This window comes from Tachyglossus aculeatus, chromosome 17 (genome assembly GCF_015852505.1).
Source record: "Tachyglossus aculeatus isolate mTacAcu1 chromosome 17, mTacAcu1.pri, whole genome shotgun sequence".
NCBI classification, from domain to species: domain Eukaryota; kingdom Metazoa; phylum Chordata; class Mammalia; order Monotremata; family Tachyglossidae; genus Tachyglossus; species Tachyglossus aculeatus.
The window spans coordinates 58,564,438-58,589,528 of record NC_052082.1 but is presented as its reverse complement, the minus strand read 5'-3'; the positions used below and the strand labels follow the sequence as shown (position 1 = coordinate 58,589,528).

Below are 25,091 nucleotides of genomic sequence, written 5' to 3'. Positions count from 1 at the left end.
AGACTGAGAAGAATTGTGGGGTGGGGGGCCACGGGGAAGATGGGTCTGAGGAGAATCGTGGAGTTGAGGGGCTGTGGAGAGGGGGCGGGTGAGGACAAAATCGATGTCGAGAGAGGGAAGAGACGAGGGAGATGACACGGAGATCGTGCCAGAGACTGGACTTTGCACTTAAAGGAAACCGATAAAGGTGGTCGGGAGAAAATCTCTCACCTAACGAATGTAGCATGCGCACCTTTCCCGGCACAGGTAGGAGCCTTAGTAGCATTGGCACTTCTTGAGCGACATCCACTGAAGGCGGCGAACCATACCGGGCCCTCAGGAGGTTCAGCTGGGGCACGAGACACGTTTCTGGCCCACAGAGATCGTCCACTCTAACTGAGGGGAGGGCGTGGAAATACCGATGAGCCAGGGAACCAGAATCAGTAAAATCAAATGTTCAATCCACACAAAGTGCCAAGGGTGGGTATAAATAAATAATCACATGCCTGAGGAAGCTGAAGGGTTAATAAGGTCCAGGAGCCTGGTAGTTGGGGAAGGACCCCCAAATTATCTTTTCGAACAGAGTAGGGTAGGCGTCTTTATGCCCCATACCCTCAGCTCTGGTGAAAAGAGAACAACATTGACCTATTTCCTTGGTGCCGGTTTGATGAAACAGATCTGCAAGGATTTTGAACTAAGTTACGAAATGAAAATCCACTGAATAACAGCCATTTCTACCCCTTGAAGAGGGCTTTGACTCTAGTGCATTGTTAATGTTGTCAGGACCGTATTTTTTTTAAACACATTTACTAATTAGTGGCCAGTTGTGTGGTTTGGGTGTGTGGGGCAAGGTGTTCTCACATTTTCCTTTTAAAAGCATTTTCAGGGCAGCATGAAGAGGTTTTTTTTTTTCTTCCTTCAAGGAAATGAATGTTTGAGTTGTGTTAACGGATGGGTTTTGAAGTGTCGTTTTCCCTTGGATTTACCTGGCCACTGTCAATCAAATACAAAGCCCAGTCTCTGGCACTCTGTGGCACTTACTAAATGCCTGTTGAGTGCTAAGCCCCACACTAAACACTTGGAAAACTATGGCTACTTACAGTAGATGTGATTCCTGCCCTAAGGAGTTTGCGATCTCTGGTGTGTAGAGCACTGAACTAAGCATTTGGAGAGCACAGTAGAGTAGAGACAGGATCCCTGCCTTCAGGGAACTTCTGGTCTCGCTGGGGAGGTCGTCATAATTTGTCTGTAATTTATTTATATTAATGTCCATCTCCCCCTCTTGTCTGTAAGCTCATTATGGGGAGGGAATGTGTCTGTTTATCGTTACACTGTACTCTCCCAAGTGCTTAGTACAGTGTTCTGCACAGACTAAGTGCTCAGTAAATCTGATTGATTGACTGACTGACTGACTCTGCTGGCAGGAGGAAGAAGAAAAAGAGGAGAGTTAGATGAGTAAGAGCTGAGGTAATAGGGTTTGTGTGTAAGGAGTTCTGACTGAGGAACTTGAGCTGAGGGGTGGTTGGGAGCAAGGGAACTTCCCTAAAAGAGTAGCTGAAAAAATGGGCTCGTTGGTGACGAGTCGCTCCAACAAAGCCTCTGTAGAGGATACCGCAGGGCCCAGGGCCTGTCCTGGCACAGTGGTAAGGTGGGGTGACACACACATTAGTCACAAAGATCTGATCTGTGTAACTTTGGCTCCGGGAATGCTAATGAGGGGAGGGAGCAGGGATAGTGAAAATGAGAGTGAGCCTGGTGAATAAACGGTTTTGGGCCCCTGCTCCCCAGGGCTCCACTGACGTGGCTTCGGAGCCAGAACCACCAAAAGCCTCTAAGCTCATTGTGGGCAGGGACTGTGTCTGTTATGTTGTTCTATTGTACTCTCCTAGGCGCTTAGTACAAGTGCTCTGCACACAGTAAGCCCTCAATAAATATGATTGACCGACTGACTGGCTTCTTGGTTTGACTGCCAGGCCTGCCTTCCATGTCCTCTGACCTGATATTGCAGCGTCGAGGGATTGTCCACCAAGTAGTCACGAGAGCGCGGTCTTTCTTGTGGTTGATCCGAGGACAAGGGACCAGAGTCTGACCTCTATGGCTTGGCCTTGGGCGGGTCGGAGGCCTGTGGGGAGAGGATTTTTCCGACCCACGGGGCAGCCAGTTGGGATTGATTTGATCCGGAAGGCTGATGGCAAGTGACGTTCTGACAGGGCACGCTCTGGACATCTCAATTACTGGAACTCTGTCTAGGCACGAGGGTGGGCTGGGTTTCTAGAGCGGGCAGCCAAGCGGAAGGCCCTTTTGGCCACTCGGGATGGGCTCGCCTCTCCCCTCGGCCTAAGCCAAGGGTATCCCAGTCAAGGGAAGATCGGAAGCTGCTTTCCAAAGAACCCGAGCCTCGGTTATTGAGGCAGCAGTCAGGTGCTTTCTTGTCGGGACAAGATGCAATATTGTTTTGGGGAAAACGGAAAGGGTTCTCAGGGACTGCGTCACTGTTGGGCCCTGGACTTCATAGCGGTGGCTTTCTCTGAGAATCTAAAATATCCCCCCACCAACCCACCGAGCTTCCCTTCTGTGTGAAAAAGAAGAAGAGAGGGGAGTGTGGTGTGGAAATGTGCATTGTTTTTGGGTGGGGAAACAACCTGTCGAGCCTTCTAGCCTCCGATCTCTGCGGGAGCCCTTTGGCCTCTTGCCCCTCAGGAAGATGTAGTTTTGGGGTGCCGGGTCCTGATGCCAAAGTGTTTCCTTGGCAAATCTGACAGAGTGCAGAGCCCAGAAATGTGTTTTTGGAGGAACTCCTCTTTAATCTTCAGGATTGGAATGTGTGCTAATTCTGTAGTCTTGTCCTCTCCCACGGGCTTAGTATAGTGCTCTGAAGCAGCATGGCGTAGTGGATAGAGCATGGGCCTGGAGTCAGAAGGTCACAGATTCTAATCCCGGCCCCGCCACTTGTCTGCTTTGTGACTGTGGGCAAGTTACTTCACTTCTCTGGGTCTCAGTGACCTCATCTGTAAAGTGGGGATCGAGATTCTGAGCCCCACATGGGACAGGGACTGTGTCCAACCCAATTTGCTTGTGTTCACCCCTGCGTTTAGTACGTGCCTGGCACAGAGCAAGCGCTTAACAAATACCATAGTTATAGTAAGTGCTCAATAAATGCCATTGATTGATTAGTTGGCAGTCGTCAGGTCATCAGGAGAGACCCACAGTGAGGCTTATTCAGGCCTTACTTCCTCAGATTGGATCTTGAGCATTTGGGAGATACATGGTGGATGGGCAGGGGAGTTTCTCTTGGTGGTAGCGGAGGCCACCGCCTGCATCCAAGTGAGGCCAAAATCTGGCCAGTGGCCACCGCAGGCCACCACGGTGTTGTTCGTCGGGAAGCCGTGGGTCCAAATGGCGCAGGACCCTCCGCACACAACCCAACTTTGAGCCCGCTTCAGCGAGTTGGACGTCCCCCACTTCTGCCTCCCACCGTCGGTGCGTCCGGGGCTGAGCTCCAACCCCTTGAGCGGAATGCACCCCGATGTGTATTCTGGGGGGCCGAGGGTGCCAACCACGCTCCTCCCTCTGCCCCGCAGGCCTTTGCCCAGTTTGACGCCGAGGGGGACGGTGCCGTGGACGTGGAAGGGATGCTGGAGGCCCTCAAGAGCTCCAGTGGGGCCAACCTCCAAGGGGAGCTGAGCCACGTCATCAGACAGCTGCAGGCCTGCTCGCTCGTTCCAGGTAAGAGCAGCCCTCTAGGCCGGGAGGGACGGCCATTCGGGTCCCTGGCCCTGCCGTCGGGCCGGTCCGGTGGGCAGGTTCCTAGGTGGAGAAACAGTCTCTGGGGGCGATGGCCGCCCAGCCGAAGTATCTCCCCAGGTGCCCTCCAAGCCTCCGGCCGGGTCCAGTCAAGAACGGAAACCCTCTTCCCTACAGATTTCGGTTTCAGTCATCAGGCCCATCGGGGGCCCTCGTGGCGTTCGAAATGACCGAGGTGTCCTCACCGTGGGCAGTGGAAGCCCTCGATCCGCGTTTCCGTCCCATTCGGTGCCGTTAGGCTCCCCGTGGGTCCCGCCCTCACTTTCTGGCAGAGAAAAAATGTCTTGAATTCGGAGACGAGCCTCAGAGGTTTCGGGGTGGAGCAATAGCCAAGCTGTCTTTCAGCGCTGGAATGTCTTTGTTGCCGTTTTCGACTCGGAGCCTGGCTTGGGGTTGCTTGATTATTTGGATCAATTTTCTCCGTGTCTCAGTAGCCTTTTCACACCATTTTTATTGGCTTTGGCCAGTGCGGCTCCCTGCTCTCCCCTTTTATATATTTGTTTGTTTTAAATGGTACTTGTTAAGCGCTTACTATGTACCAGGCACTGTACTAAGCTGCTGGGGTAGATAGTAGGCTGGACAAAGTCCGTGTTCCATGTGGGACTCACAGTCTCAATCTCCATTTTACAGATGAGGTAACTGAGGCACAGGGAAGTCGTGACTTGCCCAGGGTCATGCAACAGACAAGTGATGGAGTCAGGATTAGAACCCAGGTCCTCTGACTCCCAAGTCCGAGTTTTTTCCACCGTACAACGCTGCTTCCCCCCAACTTGCCAGTGTCAGTGCCTCTCTCTGCAAAATTTACCTTTCCTCAATAGTTTCCCTTCTTTTACTCCTCCTCAACCTTGGAAGTATTTTGACTGGAGTGATGAAATCCCATTTCAATTTAGCTTTAGGTAATGACAAATCTATTTAGCATAGATAAGGGCAGCTTTTTCCTAGGAATGCACCAAAGAGAAAACTTGAGGGTCTTTGATGATCGGTAAAACATTGCTTTTTGATATGAAAGTTATATTTACTTCCACGTGCTCCCCCGCCCCTTCTCTGCATGCCCGTTCTATCGTTGCCCTCTTGCCCAGGTGGGAACATGGCCAACAGGGGCCAGGAGGGTGAGGGTGGCACCACACAAGCTGCTGGCGCTGTCATCCACTCGTGGCTCAGTGGAAAGAGCCCGGGCTTTGGAGTCAGAGGTCATGGGTTCAAATCCCGGCTCCACCAATTGTCAGCTGGGTGACTTCGGGCAAGCCACTTAACATCTCTGTGCCTCACATGACTCATCTGTAAAATGGGGGTTAAGACTGAGAGCCCCACGTGGGACAACCTGATCACCTTGTAACCTCCCCAGCACTTAGAACAGTGCTTTGCACGTAGTAAGCGCTTAATAAATGCCATCATCATTATTATTATTATCCACTGTTCAGTCCCTGTCTCGTCCATCCTGGCCTTCTCAGGCCGGACTGTCGGCATCGCTTGTTTCCACTCTCCAGCTCTACCTTTTGAGCATGTGGCTATTTGGGTTCCCCCAGAGGTGCCTCCTCCACAGGGGGCTTGAGGGCGATGACTTGATGACTTGACACCTGTCCACGTGTTTTGTTTTGTTGTCTGTCTCCCCCTCCTAGACTGTGAGCCCGTTGTTGGGTAGGGACCGTCTCTAGATGTTGCCAACTTGGACTTCCCAAGCGCTTAGTCCAGTGCTCTGCACACAGTAAGCGCTCAATAAATACGAATGAATGAATGATGTTCCCAGTGGAGTGTCTGAATTCATTCATTCAGTCAGTCATATTTATTGAGCGCTTACTGTGTGCAGAGCACTGGACTAAGCTCTTGGGAAGCACAAGTTGGTAACATATGGAGACGGTCCCTACCCAGCAGCGGGCTCACAGTCCAGAAATGCCTGCCCTCGCCCACACCAGGACTCCAACTGGACATAAGAGTTTCCAGTCAGGCCTGACGAGATCCCATAAGGCGTCTTTCCATGGCTCTCTGAAGCCCGTTCCCACCCGGAACTCATCTCCGCTGAAATCCCCGTGTCGCAACCCCCTTCCTCCCCCTCCCGCCACGCACGCACGCACACGCACTCTCCCAACATAAAGTTAGCCCCCCAGCACTCTTCCCACATTAGACTGAAGCTCCCTGAGGGCAGGGGCTGGGTCAGGTCTTCCCCAGCACCCCGTGGAGGTGTCTTTGGGGGAGGGGGCTCAGCGCCTTCTCCGACGACGTGGGGATCGTCCTAGGTTTCATCGACATATTTTCCGAGCCGACGGAGCGGCGGGCCGTCCACGCGTCGATGATCCTGCGGTTCCTCCACCGGAACCGCATCTCCAGCACCGCCATCCCGTATCCGGTGTTGGAGCACTGCAACAACATCTGCAGCATGAGGTCCTCGGTGCTCAGGGATTCGCTGGACCAGCTGGCTCAGAAAGAGAAGGGTGGGTGCGACAGCGCTCGCCCAAGGGGCCCCTCGGGCCCGAGGGTCGCGGCTCTGTTTCCCCGGAGGCGGAGCACGTGGTGGGAAGCGTCGGGTCTGAGGCCGCGGTGGAGGGGGTGAGACTCGAGGCCGGAATTCCCAAGGGACTATCCCAGGGTGCGATAGGCAGCCCGGCCCTGGTGGGCGGCGGCGGCGTCCGTTGGGAAGGATGCGGGACTGGGAATCGGGAGACCCGGGCTCGCCCCCCAGCCCAGCCGGGCCGTTTGACGGTGTCAGGGCCGAGCCCCCGGAGAGTCGGATCTTTCCGGGCGGTCGGAGGCAGCCTTGGGATTTGTCCTTAGAATGTCCTGGGGATCCACGCGGGAGCCAGGAGTCGGACAAGCTGAAATCGGTCGCCAAGTGCTACACCTACATAGAGACCTCCTCCAACTCCGCCGACATCGACAAGATGACCAACGGAGAAACGTCGTCCTTCTGGCAGTCGGACGGGAGCGCGCGCTCCCACTGGATCCGGTGGGTGGCCGACCGGAGAAGGGGCCCGGGAAGATTGGGGGAGCGGTTCGGTGGGCGAGACGGGGAAGCCTGGACCTGGGTGGGAGTGTCAGTGTTGCTTCCAACGCACTGGGTGCCAGTCAGTCATATTTATTGAACGCTTTCTTTGTGCAGAGCACTAAGCTAAGCACTTGGGAGAGTACAATCGAACAATATAACCGACACATTCCCTGCCCACAACGAGTTTACTGTCTACAGACAGTAGAGAAGCAGCGTGGCTCCGTGGAAAGAGCCCGGGCTTTGGAGTCAGAGGTCATGGGTTCAAATCCCGACTCCACCAGTTGTCAGCTGTGTGACTTTGGGCAAGTCACTTCTCTGTGCCTCAGTTACCTCATCTGTAAAATGGGGATTAAGATTGTGAGCCCCACGTGGGACAATCCGATCACCTTGTATTCCCCCAGCTCTTAGAACAGTTCTTGGCACATAGTAAGCGCTTAACAAATACCATCATCATTATTATTATTATTACACACACTGGACCAAACACCTGGGAACGCAGCCGACCAACAAGTGGTGGAGAATGGGCTCACAAGGAGGTTCCGCTCTAATGTGGGAGATAGAGAGCAGTAGGTGGGCTTGAAAGCTCATTGTGGGCAGGGAATGTGTCTATTGTTATTTTGTACTCTTCCAAGCACTAAGTATAGTGCTGTGTGTAAGCGCTCAGTAAATACGAGTGAATAAATTGAATGCCAGTAATGATTGCCTGGAGCATAAGCTCACTGAAGGCAGAGAGTGTGCATCTTGCTGTGCTTTGTTTGATGCCCAACGGGCCTCAGTGCATCATCAATTGTATTTATTGAGTGCTTACTATGTGCGGAGCACTGTACTAAGCGCTTGGGAAGTACAAATTGGCAACATATAGAGACTGTCCCTACCCAACAGTGGGCTCACAGTCTAAAAGGGGGAGACAGAGAACAAAACCAAACATACTAACAAAATAAAATAAATAGAATAGATTTGTACAAGTAAAATAAATAAATAAATAGAGTAATAAATATGTACAAACATATATACATATATACAGGTGCTGTGGGGAAGGGAAGGAGGTAAGATGGGGGGATGGAGAGGGGGACGAAGGGGAGAGGAAGGAAGGGGCTCAGTCTGGGAAGGCCTCCTGGAGGAGGTGAGCTCTCAGCAGGGCCTTGAAGGGAGGAAGAGAGCAAGCTTGGCGGATGGGCAGAGGGATTGGGGGCATTCCAGGCCCGGGGGATGATGTGGGCCGGGGGTCGATGGTGGGACAGGCGAGAGCGAGGTACGGTGAGGAGATTAGCGGCGGAGGAGCGGAGGGTGCGGGCTGGGCTGGAGAAGGAGAGAAGGGAGGTGAGGGAGGAGGGGGCGAGGGGATGGATGGACAGCCTTGAAGCCCAGGGTGAGGAGTTTCTGCCTGATGCGCAGATTGATTGGTGGCCACTGGAGATTTTTGAGGAGGGGAGTAATATGCCCAGAGCGTTTCTGGACAAAGATAATCCGGGCAGCAGCTGCATGCCAGTCATCGATGGGTTGGATGGCTGGAGGGGCAGATGTGGCAGCGTGGGTTTCTTCCAGCCTGAAGATGAAGCCGGACGTGGTTCTGCGGCACTTGTCCATCGCGGTGGCGGCCACGGACCAGAGCTACATGCCACAGCAGGTCACGGTAGCCGTGGGCAGGAACAGCGGCAGCCTCCAGGAGGTGCGAGACGTCCACATCCCCAGCAACGTCACTGGCTACGTCACCCTGCTGGAGAACGCCAACATCAGCCAGCCGTGTGAGTCTGCCGCGGCACGCAGGGCTCGCTCCTCGCCGGGTGGGCGATGGGCGGGATGCACGGGCGCATCAGAGACTGGGCACAGCTGGCGTGGCCGCAGCGCCACGGAGTGAGCACCCTCCTTGTCACGGAGGTGGGTTTGCCGGGGCCTCGGACCCTGCCGGTCCGACTGTGAGCCTACTGTTGGGTAGGGACTGTCTCTGTGTGTTGCCAATTTGTACTTCCCAAGCGCTTAGTACAGTGCTCTGCACATAGTAAGCGCTCAATAAATACGATTGATTGATTGATTGATTGCCGGGGGCCCAGGAAGGCTGGGGTTTGGGGCTGCCGAAGCCGCCTCCGCCACTAGTGTGGTCCAGGGAGGAGTGAGCCTTATTTTACTTGTACATATCTATTCTATGTATTTCATTTTGTTAATATGTTTGGTTTTGTTCTCTGTCTCCCCCTTCTAGACTGTGAGCCCACTGTTGGGTAGGGACCGTCTCTCTATGTTGCCAGCTTGGACTTCCAAAGCGCTTAGTACAGTGCTCTGCACACAGTAAGCGTTCAATAAATACGATTGATTGATTGATTGATTGAGTGATGCTTCCCCAGCGGGATGACGGGATTACGCGTGGCGCTGAGGAATGGAAGCTCAAACCGAATGCCCGATCTTTACCCAAAACTCAAAAGTCCACATTCTAGAAACAGCCTGCCAACAGTATTTTGACAAGGGTGGAAGTGGCACAGACTCTTGAATTTAGCGTGTCCGTTCTTTTCAGAAACGCGTCTGTCTTCGCAGGCCTCTAGGGCAAGCGGGCTTGCCCTCATCCGGTGCTTGGCATATAGTAAGCACTTAACGAATACCATCATCATCATTTAAAGGCGGGGAAACCAAGTCATAGAACGGTTAGGAGGCTTCAGCCCAAGGAGAAACCCAGTGGCAATTCCTGGGCCCATCTTGGAGTCAGTTCATGGCTCAGGTCCTTCGGACTGGGCCGGACTGCCTCTTAACGGCTCAGCCCGTTCTCCTCCTAAGAGGAGCTGCGTGGCCTAGGGGCAAGAGCGTGAGCCTGTTTCATTCATTTGTTCAATCGTATTTATTGAGCGCTTACTGTGTGCAGAGCACTGTACTAAGCGCTTGGGAAGTTCAAGTTGGCAACATATAGAGACGGTCCCTACCCAACAGCAGGCTCACAGTCTAGAAGTCTGGTTGTCAAAGCACTTGGGTTCTAATCCCGACTCCCACCACTTGTCCTCCGTTTGACCTCGCGTAAGTCCCCTCACTTCTCTGAGCCTCAGTTGCCTCATCTGTAAAAGGGGGATTAAGACAGGGAGCCCCATGTGGGACAGGGACTGATTACCTCATATCTACCCCAGTGTTCAGTATGGTGCGTGACTCAAAGTAAGCGCTTAACAGATACCATTTTTGAAAAAGAAGTAGAAAGCCCAAGTCATCATCCCTCTGGAGGAGCTGTGACTCTTCCCCCAGGGCCCCATCGGCAGAGACACAGGGACACCTCCCGTGAAATGGGTCGGCTGGGGCCCTGTCTTCTCGGGACTCCTCGAAATCGCTCAGGTCCAGGGCGCGGTGAAATGATACAAAACCGGGCAGTCCCTAAGTGACTGAGGTTGGGTCTCGTGACCCCCTCTGGAGTCTCCCGGGTGGACGGGAAGCGGAGGCTTTCCCATCCCAAAGGCGGCCCACTGGACCCAAGCACCGGACTCAACATTTGCTGAGCTGGGCCCTCCCCGGAGCGGATCCCACACTGAGCGCTGGCGGGAGGATGATAGACCCTCAAAGGGCACGTCCCCTGCCCGCAAGAAGCTTCCAATCTGAACACGGGAGGTCGGCGCAAGGGTATTTACACAAAGAGAAATCAGAATAAATCCGTAACTATACATATCTACGTGAGTGCTGAGAGTGGGTGGAGATACGGGAGTTGGAGTTTCCTTGAAGATTAGGAGGGTTAGAAGATACTTCCGTTCACTGTCATTAAGGAAAACCCGGCATTGAATCGCCGTGCGGAATCTGAGGTTGGCATGCCCAGGGTAGCCTTTGGCTCCACGGATGGCAGCATCCGCTGGTCGATTAGTGCCCTCTCTCTCTCCAGCCTCCCCTCACCCCCGGAACTTAGCTGCCAGCAGCTCAATCACCGAAGGCAGATCAGCCTTCTGAGTCTGGAGCTTGGAGGAGGAGGAGGAGAAGCTGACTTGAGTCCCCGTTGCTGTTCGGTAGATGTGCAGATTAACATCAAGCGATGTCTCAGTGACGGCTGCGACACCAGAATTCACGGCCTGAGGGCTGTCGGCTTCCAGAGGATTAAGAAAGTTGGAGTGTCCGTGTCGGACGCCTCTGCCATCTGGTATTGGTCCCTGCTGACTTCGCTAGTGACGGCGTCCATGGAGACGAATCCAGCCTTTGTTCAGACCATTTTGCACAACACTCAGTACGTACCACTCATTCCCCCTTCCCTGCTTTGTGAGATTCTTCTGGCGGGTTGCAGGGCCAGGCCCGGCAGGAGCCCGCTGTGGCGTGGGAGTGGAGGGAGCGGACCCGTGGAGTACATTGATGCCATGGGGGACCGTGGGGCGGGGAAGCCCCCTCCCTCGGTCCAGCGTGGCACTGGTCGGACTGGCCGGAGCCTGCCGCTGCATTCGGGGATGAGCGTCGGTTGTGTCGGGCCTCTCCCACCTCTCGGGCCCTTGGGCCGGGGTTGTCCGGCTGGGGCCCCTAATCGGGTCATGGACCTGGAAAATCCCCCTGCCACTGCTGGCAGAGATGCCTCGCAGGTGACCCCTGCGACCCCTTGTATGACTGGGCCGTGCCGCTCGGCGACACTACCATTTGTGCCGCCTGAGTTCTGTCTCCGACGCCCTTCTGCTCTCCTCCAGCTTTGTGCCAGGCCTTTGGTCACCGGCTTTTCCCCTCTTGGGGAGTCTGTGCCCTAAGACCCTCGGCACTCTCCTGTCCCCCCAGGACCCCACTCTCCTGGGCTCCACCGTCCCCCGCCCTGCCCCATGGACATCTCCCAGGAGACACTGTCTTATCTGAAACCCGTCCCGGGCAGTGGAAACATATTGTCATCTCATCCCATTCAGCAGGTTGGAGGACTTTGAGGGACGCTCACTCGCTCGCCATTTTCTGCCACAATAAAACCCCGGACCAATTAGAAAGTCACCCAGACTGCTACCCCCACCCTTTAATTCCCTTTTCGAGATCATTTTTCCATTAGCCAGAAAGTCTGTAGGGCCGGAATTAATACCGGACTGTTTAGTGGGTTTGGTAGAGACTAAGCCCCCTGGTTCCACCTGCCAGTTACTGAGCAGGACTCAGAGTTCTCCCTTTTTCAGGAAAATTTCCCCCTTCGAGAAAGCGAAAGGAGGAAAGGGTCAGTGTGCGCCGAACGTGGGGTGGAAGCGTGGGGATCTGTCTGCAAGCCGCCGGGGCTGTTCCTTGCGGCAGACCGGGACCCTGGGTCTCGGCTCCGACCGTGTGTTGGGTTTTGTTTCTAGGAAGGCGTTGCAGCACATGCCTCCCCTGTCCCTGTCCCCTGGCTCTGCGGACTTCTCCAACTTCCTTTCTCCCAACGTTCTGGAAGAGGTGGACAGCTTTCTCGTCCGCATAACCAGGTGAGCTCCGGGCCGGTTCGGCCCTGGCGGAGTTAGGGCCTTCGGGTCCATTTCTATCTGGAAAGCCTCAAAGGCCTCAGGGAGCACCATCCCCAGTTGACCGGACGCACTTCACAAAGTCAACCGTTAAAGGCATTATAATTGTCATTATCTGTCATTTTTCTTATTTGCCTCTCCACCCCCAGGGATTCCGAGCGTAGCCCTCAGCCTGGCCTGCCAGCTCTGAAAGTAGGGGGTCTCAGCACAGGGGAAACAGAGGTCAGCTGAACTTTGGGGTTTGGATAGTCAGTCCCTCAGTGGAACGGACCAAGGGCCCAATGTGGGCAGGGTACAGAACTAAGCCCTCGAGAGAGCCTTGTACGATGGAGTCGACGGACACGATCTGTGCCCACGAGGAGCTTCAGGTCAAGCAGGCTGCCTAAGGATTCTCAGGCAGGCCAGGGGATGTGGGCCTTATTTTTGTATTTTTAAAAAATGTATTTAAATGGAGAGCGCTTACTATGTACCAAGCACTTTACTAAGCGCTGGGTTAGATATAATCTAATCAGGCTGAACACAGTCCCTGTCCCATGTGGGGCTCACAGTCTTAATCCCCATTTTACAGACAAGGAAACAGAGCAGTGAAGTGACTGACCTGAGTCCACACCCCAGACAAGTGGCAGCGTCGGGATTAGAACCCAGGTCCTCCGCCCCCAGGCCCGAACTCTTTCCGCTTTCCCCCGTCATTTCCCGGGAGCAAACAGAGAGGTGCCAGCTGGGCTTATGTCTCCGTTGGTTGGTTTCAGCTGCTGTGCCACCCCAGATGTTGAACTGACCCTACTGGCCTTTGCCCTCGCGAGAGGGAGCATTGCAAAGGTGATGAGTTCTCTGTGCGCCATCAGTGCCCACCTGGATGCCCAGTACAAGGCTTCATCCCTCATCTCTTCCATGGCCACAGTGAGGCAGAACCTGCTGTATAAATACGGTACGTAGTCCCGTCCCGGGGCAACAGTGAGACGGAGACTGCCGGGTCGATACGGGGCACAGCCCCATCCCGGGGCAACTGGGAGATAGAGCATGCTGGATAAATACGGTGCACAGCCCTGCCCTGGGCCAAAATTGAGAGAGAGCATGCTGGATAAATACGGTATATAGTCCTGTCCTGGGGCAACAGTGAAGCAGAGCCTGCTGCGTCAATATGGGACACATCCCCACCCCCGGGGAGATGGTGGGACGGAACCTCCTGTTTGTATATTAATTCAATCGTATATGGTACATAGTCCCTCCCTGGGGCAATAATGAGACAGAGCATGCTGGATAAATACGGTACCCAGCCCCTTCCCTGGGGCAATAGTGAGACAGAGCATGCTGGATAAATACGGTACCCAGCCCCTTCCGTGGGCAGCAGTGAAACAGAGCCTGCTGGATAAATGCGCAGCCATGTCCCAGGGCGGCAGAGAGGCAGATCCTGCTGTGTAAATACGGTACGCAGCCCCATCCAGGGGCATGAGTGAGATGGCCCCTGCTGTGAAAATATGAAACCTAGCCCTTCCCCCGGGCAGCATATGAACGGTCGGTCTCAGAGCTGCCAGAGAGTAGGAGCCTGGAGCCGGCAACCCCCTGCGGCGGGGCCCCCAGAATCCGATCTGCATCTCTGATCTGGATTCTTTAGAGGCCACCCCAAACATGCCTGGAGCGTGGTTTCTTCAAAGCCGTGTGCGTGCTCCGGGCCTAATGGTCCCATCACAGCCGCGCTTGGAACTGTGTCACGGGCTCCGGGGGCGTGGGCGGGGCCCGACGGACTCCGTCTCCCGTATGGCGAGCCAAGCAGCCCCGTTTTGCTGCTAACGGAGGGAGCCGGTTAACTTTCTGACACGCTTCGTCCCAGCTGGGGTGCGAGGAGTCGGGTTGTGCTAGAGACCAAGCCGGGTCCCCCTCGGCCCCCATCGCTTGGATATGCACCGCCTCTCTAACACGCCATCCCCCTGACTGACCAGGCAAGCCTCTTCAGCTCACCCTGCAAGCGTGTGACGTCAAGGGAAAGGAAGACAAGTCAGGGCCCGAGAACCTGCTGGTCGAGCCGTGGACCGGGGACGGTGAGTGGCCGGGGCGCGGCCGGTGGGGTTCGTCCCTCCCACCCTCCAGCATCGAGAGCTTGCGGGCAGAAGCCCGCCCGCTGGGTGCGTGGAGTGGAGGGAGCCGAGGTCCCGGCCGAGGGATGGAGAAACGCCAGACCCCGCGGGGCATCGGAGGACGCGTTGGTCACAAAGGCCCCGGAGCGGCTGTCGTCGCCGCTGAGAGCCAGAGGTCAACTTCCAGCTGCTCTCGTCCAACCCTCTCCAGGAGGCAGGGCTGCGGAGGCGATGGCCCCGGGTGTTGGAGCACTCTGCAGGAGGCTGTAGAATCACCACGCCACCGATCAAGCCACCACCTAAATGGCCAGTTTCCTCACTGGATCAGGCCGGGGACACCACAAGTTGCCAAATTCGTATTTCCCAAGCGCTTCGTCAGTCAGTCGATCGATCGATCCAAAGCTCTTACTGGGTGCGGAGCACTGTTCTCGGAGCTTCGGAGAGTGCTTCAGTAGAGTCGGTAGATATAATCCTTTCCCTCAAGGAAGTCTAGAGGAGGAGACGGACATGGGAGTAAATTAGAGAGAGGGGAAATAGAGGATATGCACCTAGGTACCCAATAATATTTACCGAGTGCTTTCTTTCCATGTTTGTACAATTCAGGGTGTTGGAGGGTGCAGAGCCGGGGACACCACAAGTTGCCAAATTCGTATTTCCCAAGCGCTCCGTCAACCAGTCAATCAATCTATCCAAAGCTCTTACTGGGTGCGGAGCACTGTTCTCGGAGCTTCGGAGAGTGCTTCAGTAGAGTCAGTAGATATAATCCTTTCCCTCAAGGAAGTCTAGAGGAGGAGACCGTGAGCCCACTGTTGGGTAGGGACTGTCTCTATATGTTGCCAACTTGTACTTCCCAGGCGCTTAGTACAGTGCTCTGAACACAGTAAGCGCTCAATAAATACGATTGATTGATTGAGACAGACAAGGGGAGTAAATTAGAGAGAGGGGAAATAGAGGATATGCACCTAGTTACCCAATAATGTTTACTAAGTGCTTTCTTTCCACGTTGGTACAATTCGGGGTGTTGGAAATCGCTGAACGATGGAATAGCCTACCCGCATCAGTGGCCCGGGACTGCCAGAAGATGGGCCATTGGTTCTTTCAATGCTGATGGAGTTTGGGGCAGAAGAGACTGGTTTCTCGGCAAAACAGTAGCCGGCGGATGCCAATTGTGCTTGGAATAGGGTGCCTCCATTCCCCCTCCACCTTTACCTCCCTCTGGGCTCTCTGACGCGGCTCCCTAGTAGGATCGGGATTCCCTCTCCCTCTGTCCCGCTGGGGTCTGGTGTAGCGTCTGTCAGTCCCTCTGAGCTCAACCTTGTCCCCTTCCCCCTTCTCCAGGCTTCCTCACCGAGACAGGGAAAACCAGAGCGAGTGCCATTTTTTCCACGGGCACGGGCTCTCCGTTCCAGGTCACCCAGATCAGAATCAAGGTAAGGGCCCCCCTGCCCCGCCCCAACACGGCACCAGATGGGTACCGCTTCTCTTGCTGTGGACTTGAAGGCTGCTCTTCGGAAAGGAACTCCTGCTGTCGGCCAAGAGCCTTGTTAGGTCTACAAGTGTTCCTTTTCTATGGGAACGGGCCAAAAGAACAGCCAGCAGAGTTGGCCCCAGCTTTGGTTGTAGCCCCCTGGGTTCTGTTCCCAGCCCTCATGGCTGTTCGACCCCCTCTCGCTCCCTTTCCAGGTCCGGAGAGGTGGCATCGGGGCCCAGTGTGGCCTGGTTTTCGCCTATAACTGCCCGGCTGAAAGATTCCACGCAGAGGAGCACTTTAAAAGATTTGCAAAATACGACACGTGGAAGCTTCACCAGTTCAGGCAGTTCCTTAAAGATAGGTAAGCAGGTTCCCCTATCCCGAGATTCGAAGGCAAGCATCCTGCTGCACTGCTTGCATCACACCCGTGGCCCCAGTGAGCAGGGAAGGCAAAGGGAAGACGCTCCCGGGGCCAGGATCGGCCTCGAGCTCCCGAGCGGCTCAGTGACCCCAGGAGCCCCCGGCTCCATCTCTCCAGCAGGTCCGGCGGCCTGTCCGACGAACTGGGGGAGGACGAGCCCGTGGGCTGGTTTGAACTGGAGGAAGAGTGGGACGAAGTGGATGCCAAGATGCAGCAGTGCCGAATTGCCAAAGTAAGATCCGGCGGCAGGTGGCAGGGAGGGCCGGAGGGCGGCCCGTCCCGGGAGGTCCGCGATGATTTTCTTGCCTTTGTTAGGAGTTAGAAGGATCAGCCCACCTCTCCCTCCGTCCCTAAAAAGTGTGAATAGTAGTAGTAGTAATAATAGCATTTATTGAGCACTCCCTATGTGCGGAGCACTGTACTTAGCGCTGGGAGAGAATCCCCGGGTGGAAAGCAGAAACGGTCCCTAGCCTTTGGCGCGGGGAATAAAAGTGAGTTGGGAGCAGTATTCAGGACGGCCCTTGACGCCAGAGCTTCAAAAGTAGGAAAGAGGTCAAACGGGACAGTTTCCTGATGTGTTATTTGTTGATAACAGTGTCTGTCCCACCCCTGCTTTAGACTATAAGTTCGTTATGGGGAGGGAACACGTCTGCAAATTCCGTTGTGTTGTTTTCTCCCAAGGGCTTAGTACAGTGCCCTCTCACAGAGTAAGCTCTCAATGTATACCGCTGATTGATTGCGGAGGCATCAGCTCCTTGAGGGCAGGCGTCATGTCTTCCAGCGCCAAGCTCTGAGCACGGCGTCGGGCCAGGTGGTTCCGATTGGCGGACCGAGCGGTTTGTTCGGCACTGGACTGGACTGAACCCCAGGACTCAAGGTCTCGCCGTCGGAGCCCAGCTCCACGGGGGATCTTTCCAACCCCGTGGAGAATTTCTCCTCGGGCACCTTTATCGGCTTGGCCGTAAATCCAGCTGAGCCGAGTTTTGAGGGAAGAACAGGGGGAAGGAAACGACCGGCTGCCTCGCCGAGCTTCCGCCCCCGCGCCGCGGCCCTGACTACCACGGTCCGCTTCTCCCCTCCTCCCCGCAGTACCTGATGGTGAAGTTTCTGTGCCCCCGGCAAGAGAACGCCGAGCGGCTAGGGGTACAGGGCCTGAGCCTCTTCGGGTACCTTCGGCCCGAGACGCTGGAGCCGGACCCGGGTGCCAACTGTGCCCACTGCAGACAGGACGGAGAGGGCACTGTCTGCGGGGCGACGCTTCTCCTGAAGACGCTTTATTTCGTCCAGCAGCTGGCCCGGGACCTGGTGAGCGCCCGCCACCCGGGCCGAGGCTGGCGGAGGGGGGTGACCCCCAGCATCCGCGCTGCCCTTGCAGGGCCTCGGGGTGGGCAGCAGGCGCGGCGGGCCGAGGCGTGCAGCGTGGTGCTTACCGTGGGAGCGGAGAGGCCGTGGGGATCACGTTTGGCTGTCCGCTCCCGGCATCCTCGGCGGATGGGCACCGTGCTTCTGCCGGATAGCGTGGCCTGGCCGGGGGATGGAGGCAGGGAGCGTGGCATGGGGCTTGGGCCGGGGTGCCTGAGTCCAGGGACCTTTTCCTTCTGTCACTTCCCTGGTCTGCTCTTTTAGGTGCAGCAGAAAGAGCGGGGCTTAAAATACAGGTCGTTCCTGGACTTCTCGGGCCTCAGTTGGCAACTCTTCTGGGAATTCTACAAGGCGTTAAAACAAAAGTAGGTCAGAGTTGGGCCCATTTCAGGGCCAAAGGCAGAGCCCAGCGTTCTGCTGTTCGCCCTGGGTCCGGCCCTCTGCCACCTGTACAGAGAAGCAGCGTGGCGCAGTGGAAAGAGCCCGGGCTTTGGTGTCAGAGGTCATGGTTTCAAACGCCGACTCTGCCAATTGTCAGCTGTGTGACTTTGGGCAAGTCACTTCACTTCTCTTGGCCTCAGTTCCCTCATCTGGAAAATGGGGATGAAGACTGTGAGCCCCGCATGGGACAACCTGATCACCTTGTATCCCCCCAGCGCTTAAAACAGTGCTTTGCACATAGTAAGCGCTTAACAAATACCATCATCATCATCATCATTATTATTTACTCATTCATTCATTCAATCGTATTTATTGAGCGCTTACTGTGTGCAGAGCACTGTACTAAGCGCTTGGGAAGTACAAGTTGGCAACATATGGAGACGGTCCCTACCCAGAAGCGGGCTCACAGTCTGGAAGGGGCTTACTGTGTGCAGAGCACTGTTCTAAGCGCTTGGGAAGTCCAAGCTGGCAACATCTAGAGCCGGCCCCTACCCAACAGCGGGATCACAGTCTAGAAGGGGGAGACAGACAACAAGACAAAACATATTAACAATGATAAAAACATATTATTTTTTTATATTATATTATAACATATTGTATTATTATAAAAACAAAAAAAATAAAAACATATTATTTCCCAAGCGCTTAGTACAGTGCTCTGCACATAGTAAGCGCTCAATAAATACGATTGATGATGATTAACACAATAAAATAAATAGAATAGTAAATATGTACAAGTAAAATAAATAAAGAGTAATAAATCTGTCCAAACATATATACATGTACACAGGCGCTGTGGGGAGGGGAAGGAGGTAAGATGGAGGGGGATGGGCCAACCCTTCCTCTCCTGAGCCCTCGCACGATCCTCAGGGGTGCCACCTTAGGCAGAGGCGCTGGGCCTTCGGGCTCCCCTCCCACCGACTCCCTCCTCCTCCTCCTCCTCCTCCTCCTCCTCCTCCTCCTCCTCCTCCTCCTCCTCCTCCTCCTCCTCCTCCTCCTCCTCCTCCTCCTCCTCCTCCTCCTCCTCCTCCTCCTCCTCCTCCTCCTCCTCCTCCTCCTCCTCCTCCTCCTCCTCCTCCTCCTCCTCCTCCTCCTCCTCCTCCTCCTCCTCCTCCTCCTCCTCCTCCTCCTCCTCCTCCTCCTCCTCCTCCTCCTCCTCCTCCTCCTCCTCCTCCTCCTCCTCCTCCTCCTCCTCCTCCTCCTCCTCCTCCTCCTCCTCCTCCTCCTCCTCCTCCTCCTCCTCCTCCTCCTCCTCCTCCTCCTCCTCCTCCTCCTCCTCCTCCTCCTCCTCCTCCTCCTCCTCCTCCTCCTCCTCCTCCTCCTCCTCCTCCTCCTCCTCCTCCTCCTCCTCCTCCTCCTCCTCCTCCTCCTCCTCCTCCTCCTCCTCCTCCTCCTCCTCCTCCTCCTCCTCCTCCTCCTCCTCCTCCTCCTCCTCCTCCTCCTCCTCCTCCTCCTCCTCCTCCTCCTCCTCCTCCTCCTCCTCCTCCTCCTCCTCCTCCTCCTCCTCCTCCTCCTCCTCCTCCTCCTCCTCCTCCTCCTCCTCCTCCTCCTCCTCCTCCTCCTCCTCCTCCTCCTCCTCCTCCTCCTCCTCCTCCTCCTCCTCCTCCTCCTCCTCCTCCTCCTCCTCCTCCTCCTCCTCCTCCTCCTCCTCCTCCTCCTCCTCCTCCTCCTCCTCCTCCTCCTCCTCCTCCTCCTCCTCCTCCTCCTCCTCCTCCTCCTCCTCCTCCTCCTCCTCCTCCTCCTCCTCCTCCTCCTCCTCCTCCTCCTCCTCCTCCTCCTCCTCCTCCTCCTCCTCCTCCTCCTCCTCCTCCTCCTCCTCCTCCTCCTCCTCCTCCTCCTCCTCCTCCTCCTCCTCCTCCTCCTCCTCCTCCTCCTCCTCCTCCTCCTCCTCCTCCTCCTCCTCCTCCTCCTCCTCCTCCTCCTCCTCCTCCTCCTCCTCCTCCTCCTCCTCCTCCTCCTCCTCCTCCTCCTCCTCCTCCCCCCCCTCCCCCCCCCCTCCCCTCTCTCCCCCCCCCCCCTCCCCTCCCCTCCCTCCCCCCCCCCCCCCCCCCCACTGTGAGCAGGGCTACGACTTCCCTAGGTAGACCCCTCCCTCCCCATAATCGGTGCACTTCCCCCCAACTCCCCATTGCCCCAGGAATGGCCCTGTCCCAAAGGTTATAATCGCGGTTCCTCTCACCCTGTCAGATCGGGAGCCCCTCGAGGGCTGAGTCAGTCCGCTGACTTCTTTGGGAACGCTCCCCAAGGCCCCGGCACGGTGCTCGGCAGACGGTAGCGCTCAGGCAGTAAGACTGTCGTTGGCCCCTCTGTCCTCGACGTCGCCCGGGAGTCCCGGGCCTCTCGGTCTCACGCCCGCCTTTCGCCGTTGTCCGCAGCCCCAGGGAAGAATGCGCCTCTGCCCAGACGATGCTCCTGCAGCTTCTCCAGAGCTGCTTCTCGGTGCTCACGGGCGACTCCCAGACGACCGGAGCTCGGGCGCAAGGAGCCGCAGCTTCAAGCGAGAAGTCGGACGGAGCCCAGGCCGCCCAGGAGCTCTACAGGCATCTGTGCGGAGGTGGTTTTCCTATTAATTCCCGTCCGCCGGCCCTGGCTGGGAGGGCCTTGCCTTTCTGGGGCTTCGCGGGGAGACTGGCACAGAGAGGCGGGGAAGGTGGGAAAGATTTAGGAGAAGAAGAGGGAGAGGGAAAAAGGGATGGGAAGCTCTGGGGTGGTAGGAGAAGCAGAGTGGCTTGGTGGGAAGAGCCCAGTCCTAGGAATTAGGAGTCCGGGGATCTAATCCCGGTTCTGCCACTTCCCTGCTGGATGACCTTGAATGAGTCACTTCACTTTTCTGGGCCTTAGTTTCCTCATCTGTAAAATGGGAATAATAATAATAATAATGATTATGGTATTAGTTAAGCGCTTACTATATGCGTCAGGCACTGTACTGTGCGCTGGGGCGGATGCAAGCAAATCGGGGTGGACACAGTCCCTGTCCCACTTGGGGCTCACAGTCTCCATCCCCACTTTACAGATGAGGTAACTGAGGCCCAGAGAAGTGAAGTGACTTGCCCAAGGTCACACAGCAGACAAGTGGCGGAGCTGGGATTAGAACCCATGACCTTCTGACTCCCAAGCCTGTGCTCTCTCCACTACGCCATGCCCTCCCTCCCCCTTAGACTGTGAGCCCCGTGCGGGATGAAGACAGTCTGATCTGACTTATTGCCTCAATATCCATGCTTAGCACAGTGCTTGGCACATAGAAAACACTTAACAAATGCAACTGTTGTCCTTGTTTTTGCTAGATGTAGTCACCTAGGGCAGCAGCAGCAGCCTGTCTTTCCCTAACTGGCTGCTGTTTCCGATCACCCCAATGGGGCATACGCTTGATCCCTGATGGACAAGCTTCTTCCCAGCCCGTTCCCGCCCTTGCTGAGTGTCCGATGCCCGTGTCTGGGGTCCCAAAGGGCAGCTTGGGAGCAGGGGATGGGTGACACAGGGCTCCCCTGCCCGGCCCCGCGGCGGCTTTAGCTAGGGGACTGGGTACGGGCAATGAGCTGACGAGAATCAGCTCCCAAGGAAGCAAGGATGATCCCTGGAGGCGCTACGCCGCACTTGATTCTGTGTGGGCGAGCTGGCAGAGACCTCCGGATGCCCGTTGGGAGGGCGGACCCGGGCCGAAGCCAGTGGTGAGGGTAGGGCGTGAACCAGCGCCGGCGATGCTTTTCAAAATTGTACCAGGCGAGAGCCAGTCTGTGCCCACTGTCTGGCTTTCGGGGAAGTTCCCGTGCTTCCAGAGCCCTGGTGGGGCGGAGGGGCCAGCGATGGGGTGACTGGACAATCACAGTCAGCGCTGCGGGTGGACCCGCTAAAATCCTTTCTCTTGCCAGTAGTGGTTAGGGTGGGCAGTGGGGGCAGGCTAGCGGGCCGGTCTCCGACAGCGCCGCGGGCAGACCGCCCCCCGACAACCGCCGAACCCCTTTCTTTCTCTCGCCAGTGGTGGACAGCGTGGGGGACCAGCCGGCGCCGATGGAAACGCTGAGGCAAGAAATCTGGAACACCCTCCTTCACGGGGCCGCCCTCTTCTTCCCCGACCGACACGCCCGCCGCAACCAACTCTTCGCCATGATGGTAACTCGCCCGCCACCGGCCCCGGGTCCCCGCGGGATCTCCTGCGCTTTCTCACGCTGGGCCCCGGCTTTCTCTCCAAGCCGGCTTGGGTCCTGCCACTCCTTTCGCCCATGCCTCCATCTCAACCGCCCTGCCTCCCTTTGGTATTTGAGGAGAGGGCAGGCCCGGTCTTCTGGCCCCCTGGCCCCTGGCTCCTGGCCCCTGGCTCCTGGCCCTCCTGGACACTAACCTTAGAAGGGGAATCTCCCAAAGCGTCTGAGAAGCCCCAGGACCGGTGTGATGCGGGTTGGCAACCGTCTGCCACCCAACTTAGACCGTGAGCCCTATGTGGGTCAGGGCCTGCGTCCAACTTGGTTGACTTGTATCTATCCCAGCGCTTAGAACATGGCTTGAACACGGTAAGCGCTTAACAAATGCATAAAAGATCAAACAAAACGTCGTTTTTCCGACACACGGCTCCGTCTTTCCTGGGAAAAGCTGGAACTCCTCCCAGAGGCCGAGTCCGGCGGTTGCGAACGGGGTTGGCTCTTCTCGAACTTCCCTTAAGGCTGAATTTGCAGCGGGCTCTGAGGGCAAACTCTCCTTGTCTCCTAGAAGAACATTACCGAGCAGGAGCACAAGCAGTCGGTGCCCCTCACCTTCAGGTCGCTGTGCACGTACTTTAGGTGAGTGCCCGGTTTCCGAAGCGGATCGAGCCCAAGTCCCCGGCCCCCTCCCGGGGTCGCGGTGTAGCCGGTGGGGAGGACAGAATTCTCATGCCCATTTTACAGAGGAGGCGGCTGAGTCCCAGGCAGGCTGAGAGACAAGCCGGGGCCAGAGCTGGTACTAATACCGTGAACTCCTGATTCCCCGCCTGGCGCTTTTTCGCCTGGATCTCGCTACCCCTCCCACCCCCAACCTCGGGCATTCCTAGACTCCCCAGGGGTTTGCACCCCGGTATGGAGGGGCCCCTGTCCGCTGCCAAGGTTCGCCTTAGCCTTGGGGACGGTTGGCTGTTTTGTTTAGAAGAACCGGAGGTCGACTCGTTTGTCCCTGGGTCGCGGCCCTCCCCGGGAAGCTTCCCGGGGCCTTGGCAGAATGGTACACGGGCAGAAGTTCAAATTAAAGCACCTCAAAGGAGGGGTGGACGGGGTTGGGTGAGAGGGCAGGGCCTCCTCACTCGGGCTGCTCTGACACTGTAGTGACCGGGACCCGAGCGGCCTCCTCCTGCTTCCAGAGAAGGGCAGCGAGGCCAAACTGGACGTCGGCCAACTGCTGGAGGTCATGGACACCTTGCAGCGGGTTGCCGCCCGGGAGGTAACCCATGACCCGTCCGCCCCGTCCCCGTCCTCCGCGTCGTCACGAGCCCATCAGCATGGCTTCCCTGTTGAGCCGGCCTGCTTTAGGGCAGCCTCGCAGATGGGCATGAGGGGGTATTCATTCATTCAGTTCATTCAGTCGTATTTATGGAGCGCTTACTGTGTGCAGAGCACTGAGCGCTTGGGAAGTCTAAGTTGGCAACATCTAGGAGACGGTCCCTACCCAACAGCGGGCTCACAGTCTAGAAGGGGGAGCCAGACAACAAAACATATTAACAAAATAAAATAAGTGGAATAAATATGTACCAGTAAAATAAATGTAGAGTAATAAATACGTACATACATATATACAGGTGCTGTGGGGAGGGGAAGGAGGTAAGGCGGGGGGGATGGGATGGGATTTGCCCTTGAGGGGCGAACAGTTGATGAAGGCAGCAGAGTGAGTTGGTGCTTGCGGTGGGATGGTAGCATAAATGTCTGGAAAAATCCCCCAGCCCCTACCAGGCAGACCTGGGCGAAGGGTAGACCAGGGTGGCTCACTGGGAAGTAACCCTTGGGGGGCCCTCACCGAGAACATGTAACAGTGGAAAGAACCCAGGCCTGGAGTCAGAGGACCTGGGTTCCAATCCCGGCCCTGCCAATTGCTTGTTGTGTGACTCTGGGCAAGTCATTTCACTTCCTCTGTGCCTTCCAGTTTCGTCAGACGTAAAATGGGGATTCAAAACTTGTTCCCTGTCCTACTCAGACTCTAAGCCAGGGACCCCAGGGTCTCCACAGGCTCGGAGATGTGCAGGCAGACAGACAGATAGGCAGACAGGCAGAGTGCATCTTGGCGGCGGCGGCGAGGTTTCGTGAAGGGAGCCGGCAGGCATTTTGTCCAAGGGTTCATTTTCAATCTATCATATTTATTGAGCGCTTATTGTGTGCAGAGCACTGTACTAAGCGCTTGGGAAGGACAAGCTGGCAACATATAGAGATGGTCCCTACCCAACAGTGGGCTCACAGTCTAGAAGACTCAGTTTCCCCATGATGTAACTGCAGCTCTCCACAGGGTTCTCCCCTGCTCGGCTGTGAGCTCACTGTGGGCAGAGACCTCACCTACCAACCCTGGCCTCTAAACCCAGCCCCGCCACGCGTCTGCTGTGTGGCCTTGGGCAAGTCACTTCACTTCTCTGGGCCTCCGTTACCTCATCTGTAAAATGGGGATTAAGACTGTGAGCCCCAGGTGAGAGAGCAGCTGCGTCCAACCTGATTAACTTGCGTCTACCCCGGCGCTTAGAAAAGTGGTTGGCACATCGTAAGCACTTAACAAGTTCCATAATTAGTATTATTGTTTTATAGCGTTCTCTCCTAAGTGCTTAGTACAAGGCTCCGCACTCTGTAAGTGCTTAGTAAATGCCGTTGATTAAGTGGTTCTTCCCTTGCTGCTGCTGCGGCACGGATCCTATCAACCCCCGTCGTGACCGGTGGTTTGGCCGCCGTCGCCGCGGAGGGCCCGGCCCTCAGTGTGGACCTTTGCCTTGCAGAGCGAGATGCTGCTGCAGTCCGGGGCCTTGCGGGAGAGCGGCTCCGCGCTCTGTTCCTTGTTCTGGTCCGTGCAGGGCAGCCTGCTCTCCTGGTGCTACCTGCAGCTCCAGGCCAGCGACGCCGGAGCCCGGGAGCTCGCCGGCGATATCATCCGCAAGTGTGAGTGCCTGCCGTCTGGGGGGCTTTGTGGGGGTGGGGATGGGCTGGTTGGGGGAAGCGGGGCCACCCCC

At 56.3% G+C, this 25,091-nt stretch overlaps 1 protein-coding gene across 1 annotated transcript in view; it reads left to right on the top strand.

The window, feature by feature from the left end:
- The window catches only part of ZZEF1 (zinc finger ZZ-type and EF-hand domain containing 1), a 77,028-nt gene that overhangs the window by 8,289 nt on the left and 43,648 nt on the right, over nt 1-25,091 (top strand). The window contains exons 4-21 of the mRNA XM_038758856.1: nt 3,561-3,705; nt 6,018-6,212; nt 6,553-6,724; nt 8,309-8,508; nt 10,727-10,937; nt 12,004-12,120; nt 12,906-13,084; nt 14,097-14,195; nt 15,570-15,661; nt 15,915-16,063; nt 16,244-16,355; nt 17,213-17,428; nt 17,750-17,850; nt 20,302-20,480; nt 21,903-22,036; nt 22,631-22,701; nt 23,218-23,332; nt 24,861-25,020. Coding sequence (XP_038614784.1) covers nt 3,561-3,705; nt 6,018-6,212; nt 6,553-6,724; nt 8,309-8,508; nt 10,727-10,937; nt 12,004-12,120; nt 12,906-13,084; nt 14,097-14,195; nt 15,570-15,661; nt 15,915-16,063; nt 16,244-16,355; nt 17,213-17,428; nt 17,750-17,850; nt 20,302-20,480; nt 21,903-22,036; nt 22,631-22,701; nt 23,218-23,332; nt 24,861-25,020 — 2,647 coding nt within the window. The remainder of the gene's footprint in view (nt 1-3,560; nt 3,706-6,017; nt 6,213-6,552; nt 6,725-8,308; nt 8,509-10,726; nt 10,938-12,003; nt 12,121-12,905; nt 13,085-14,096; nt 14,196-15,569; nt 15,662-15,914; nt 16,064-16,243; nt 16,356-17,212; nt 17,429-17,749; nt 17,851-20,301; nt 20,481-21,902; nt 22,037-22,630; nt 22,702-23,217; nt 23,333-24,860; nt 25,021-25,091) is intronic.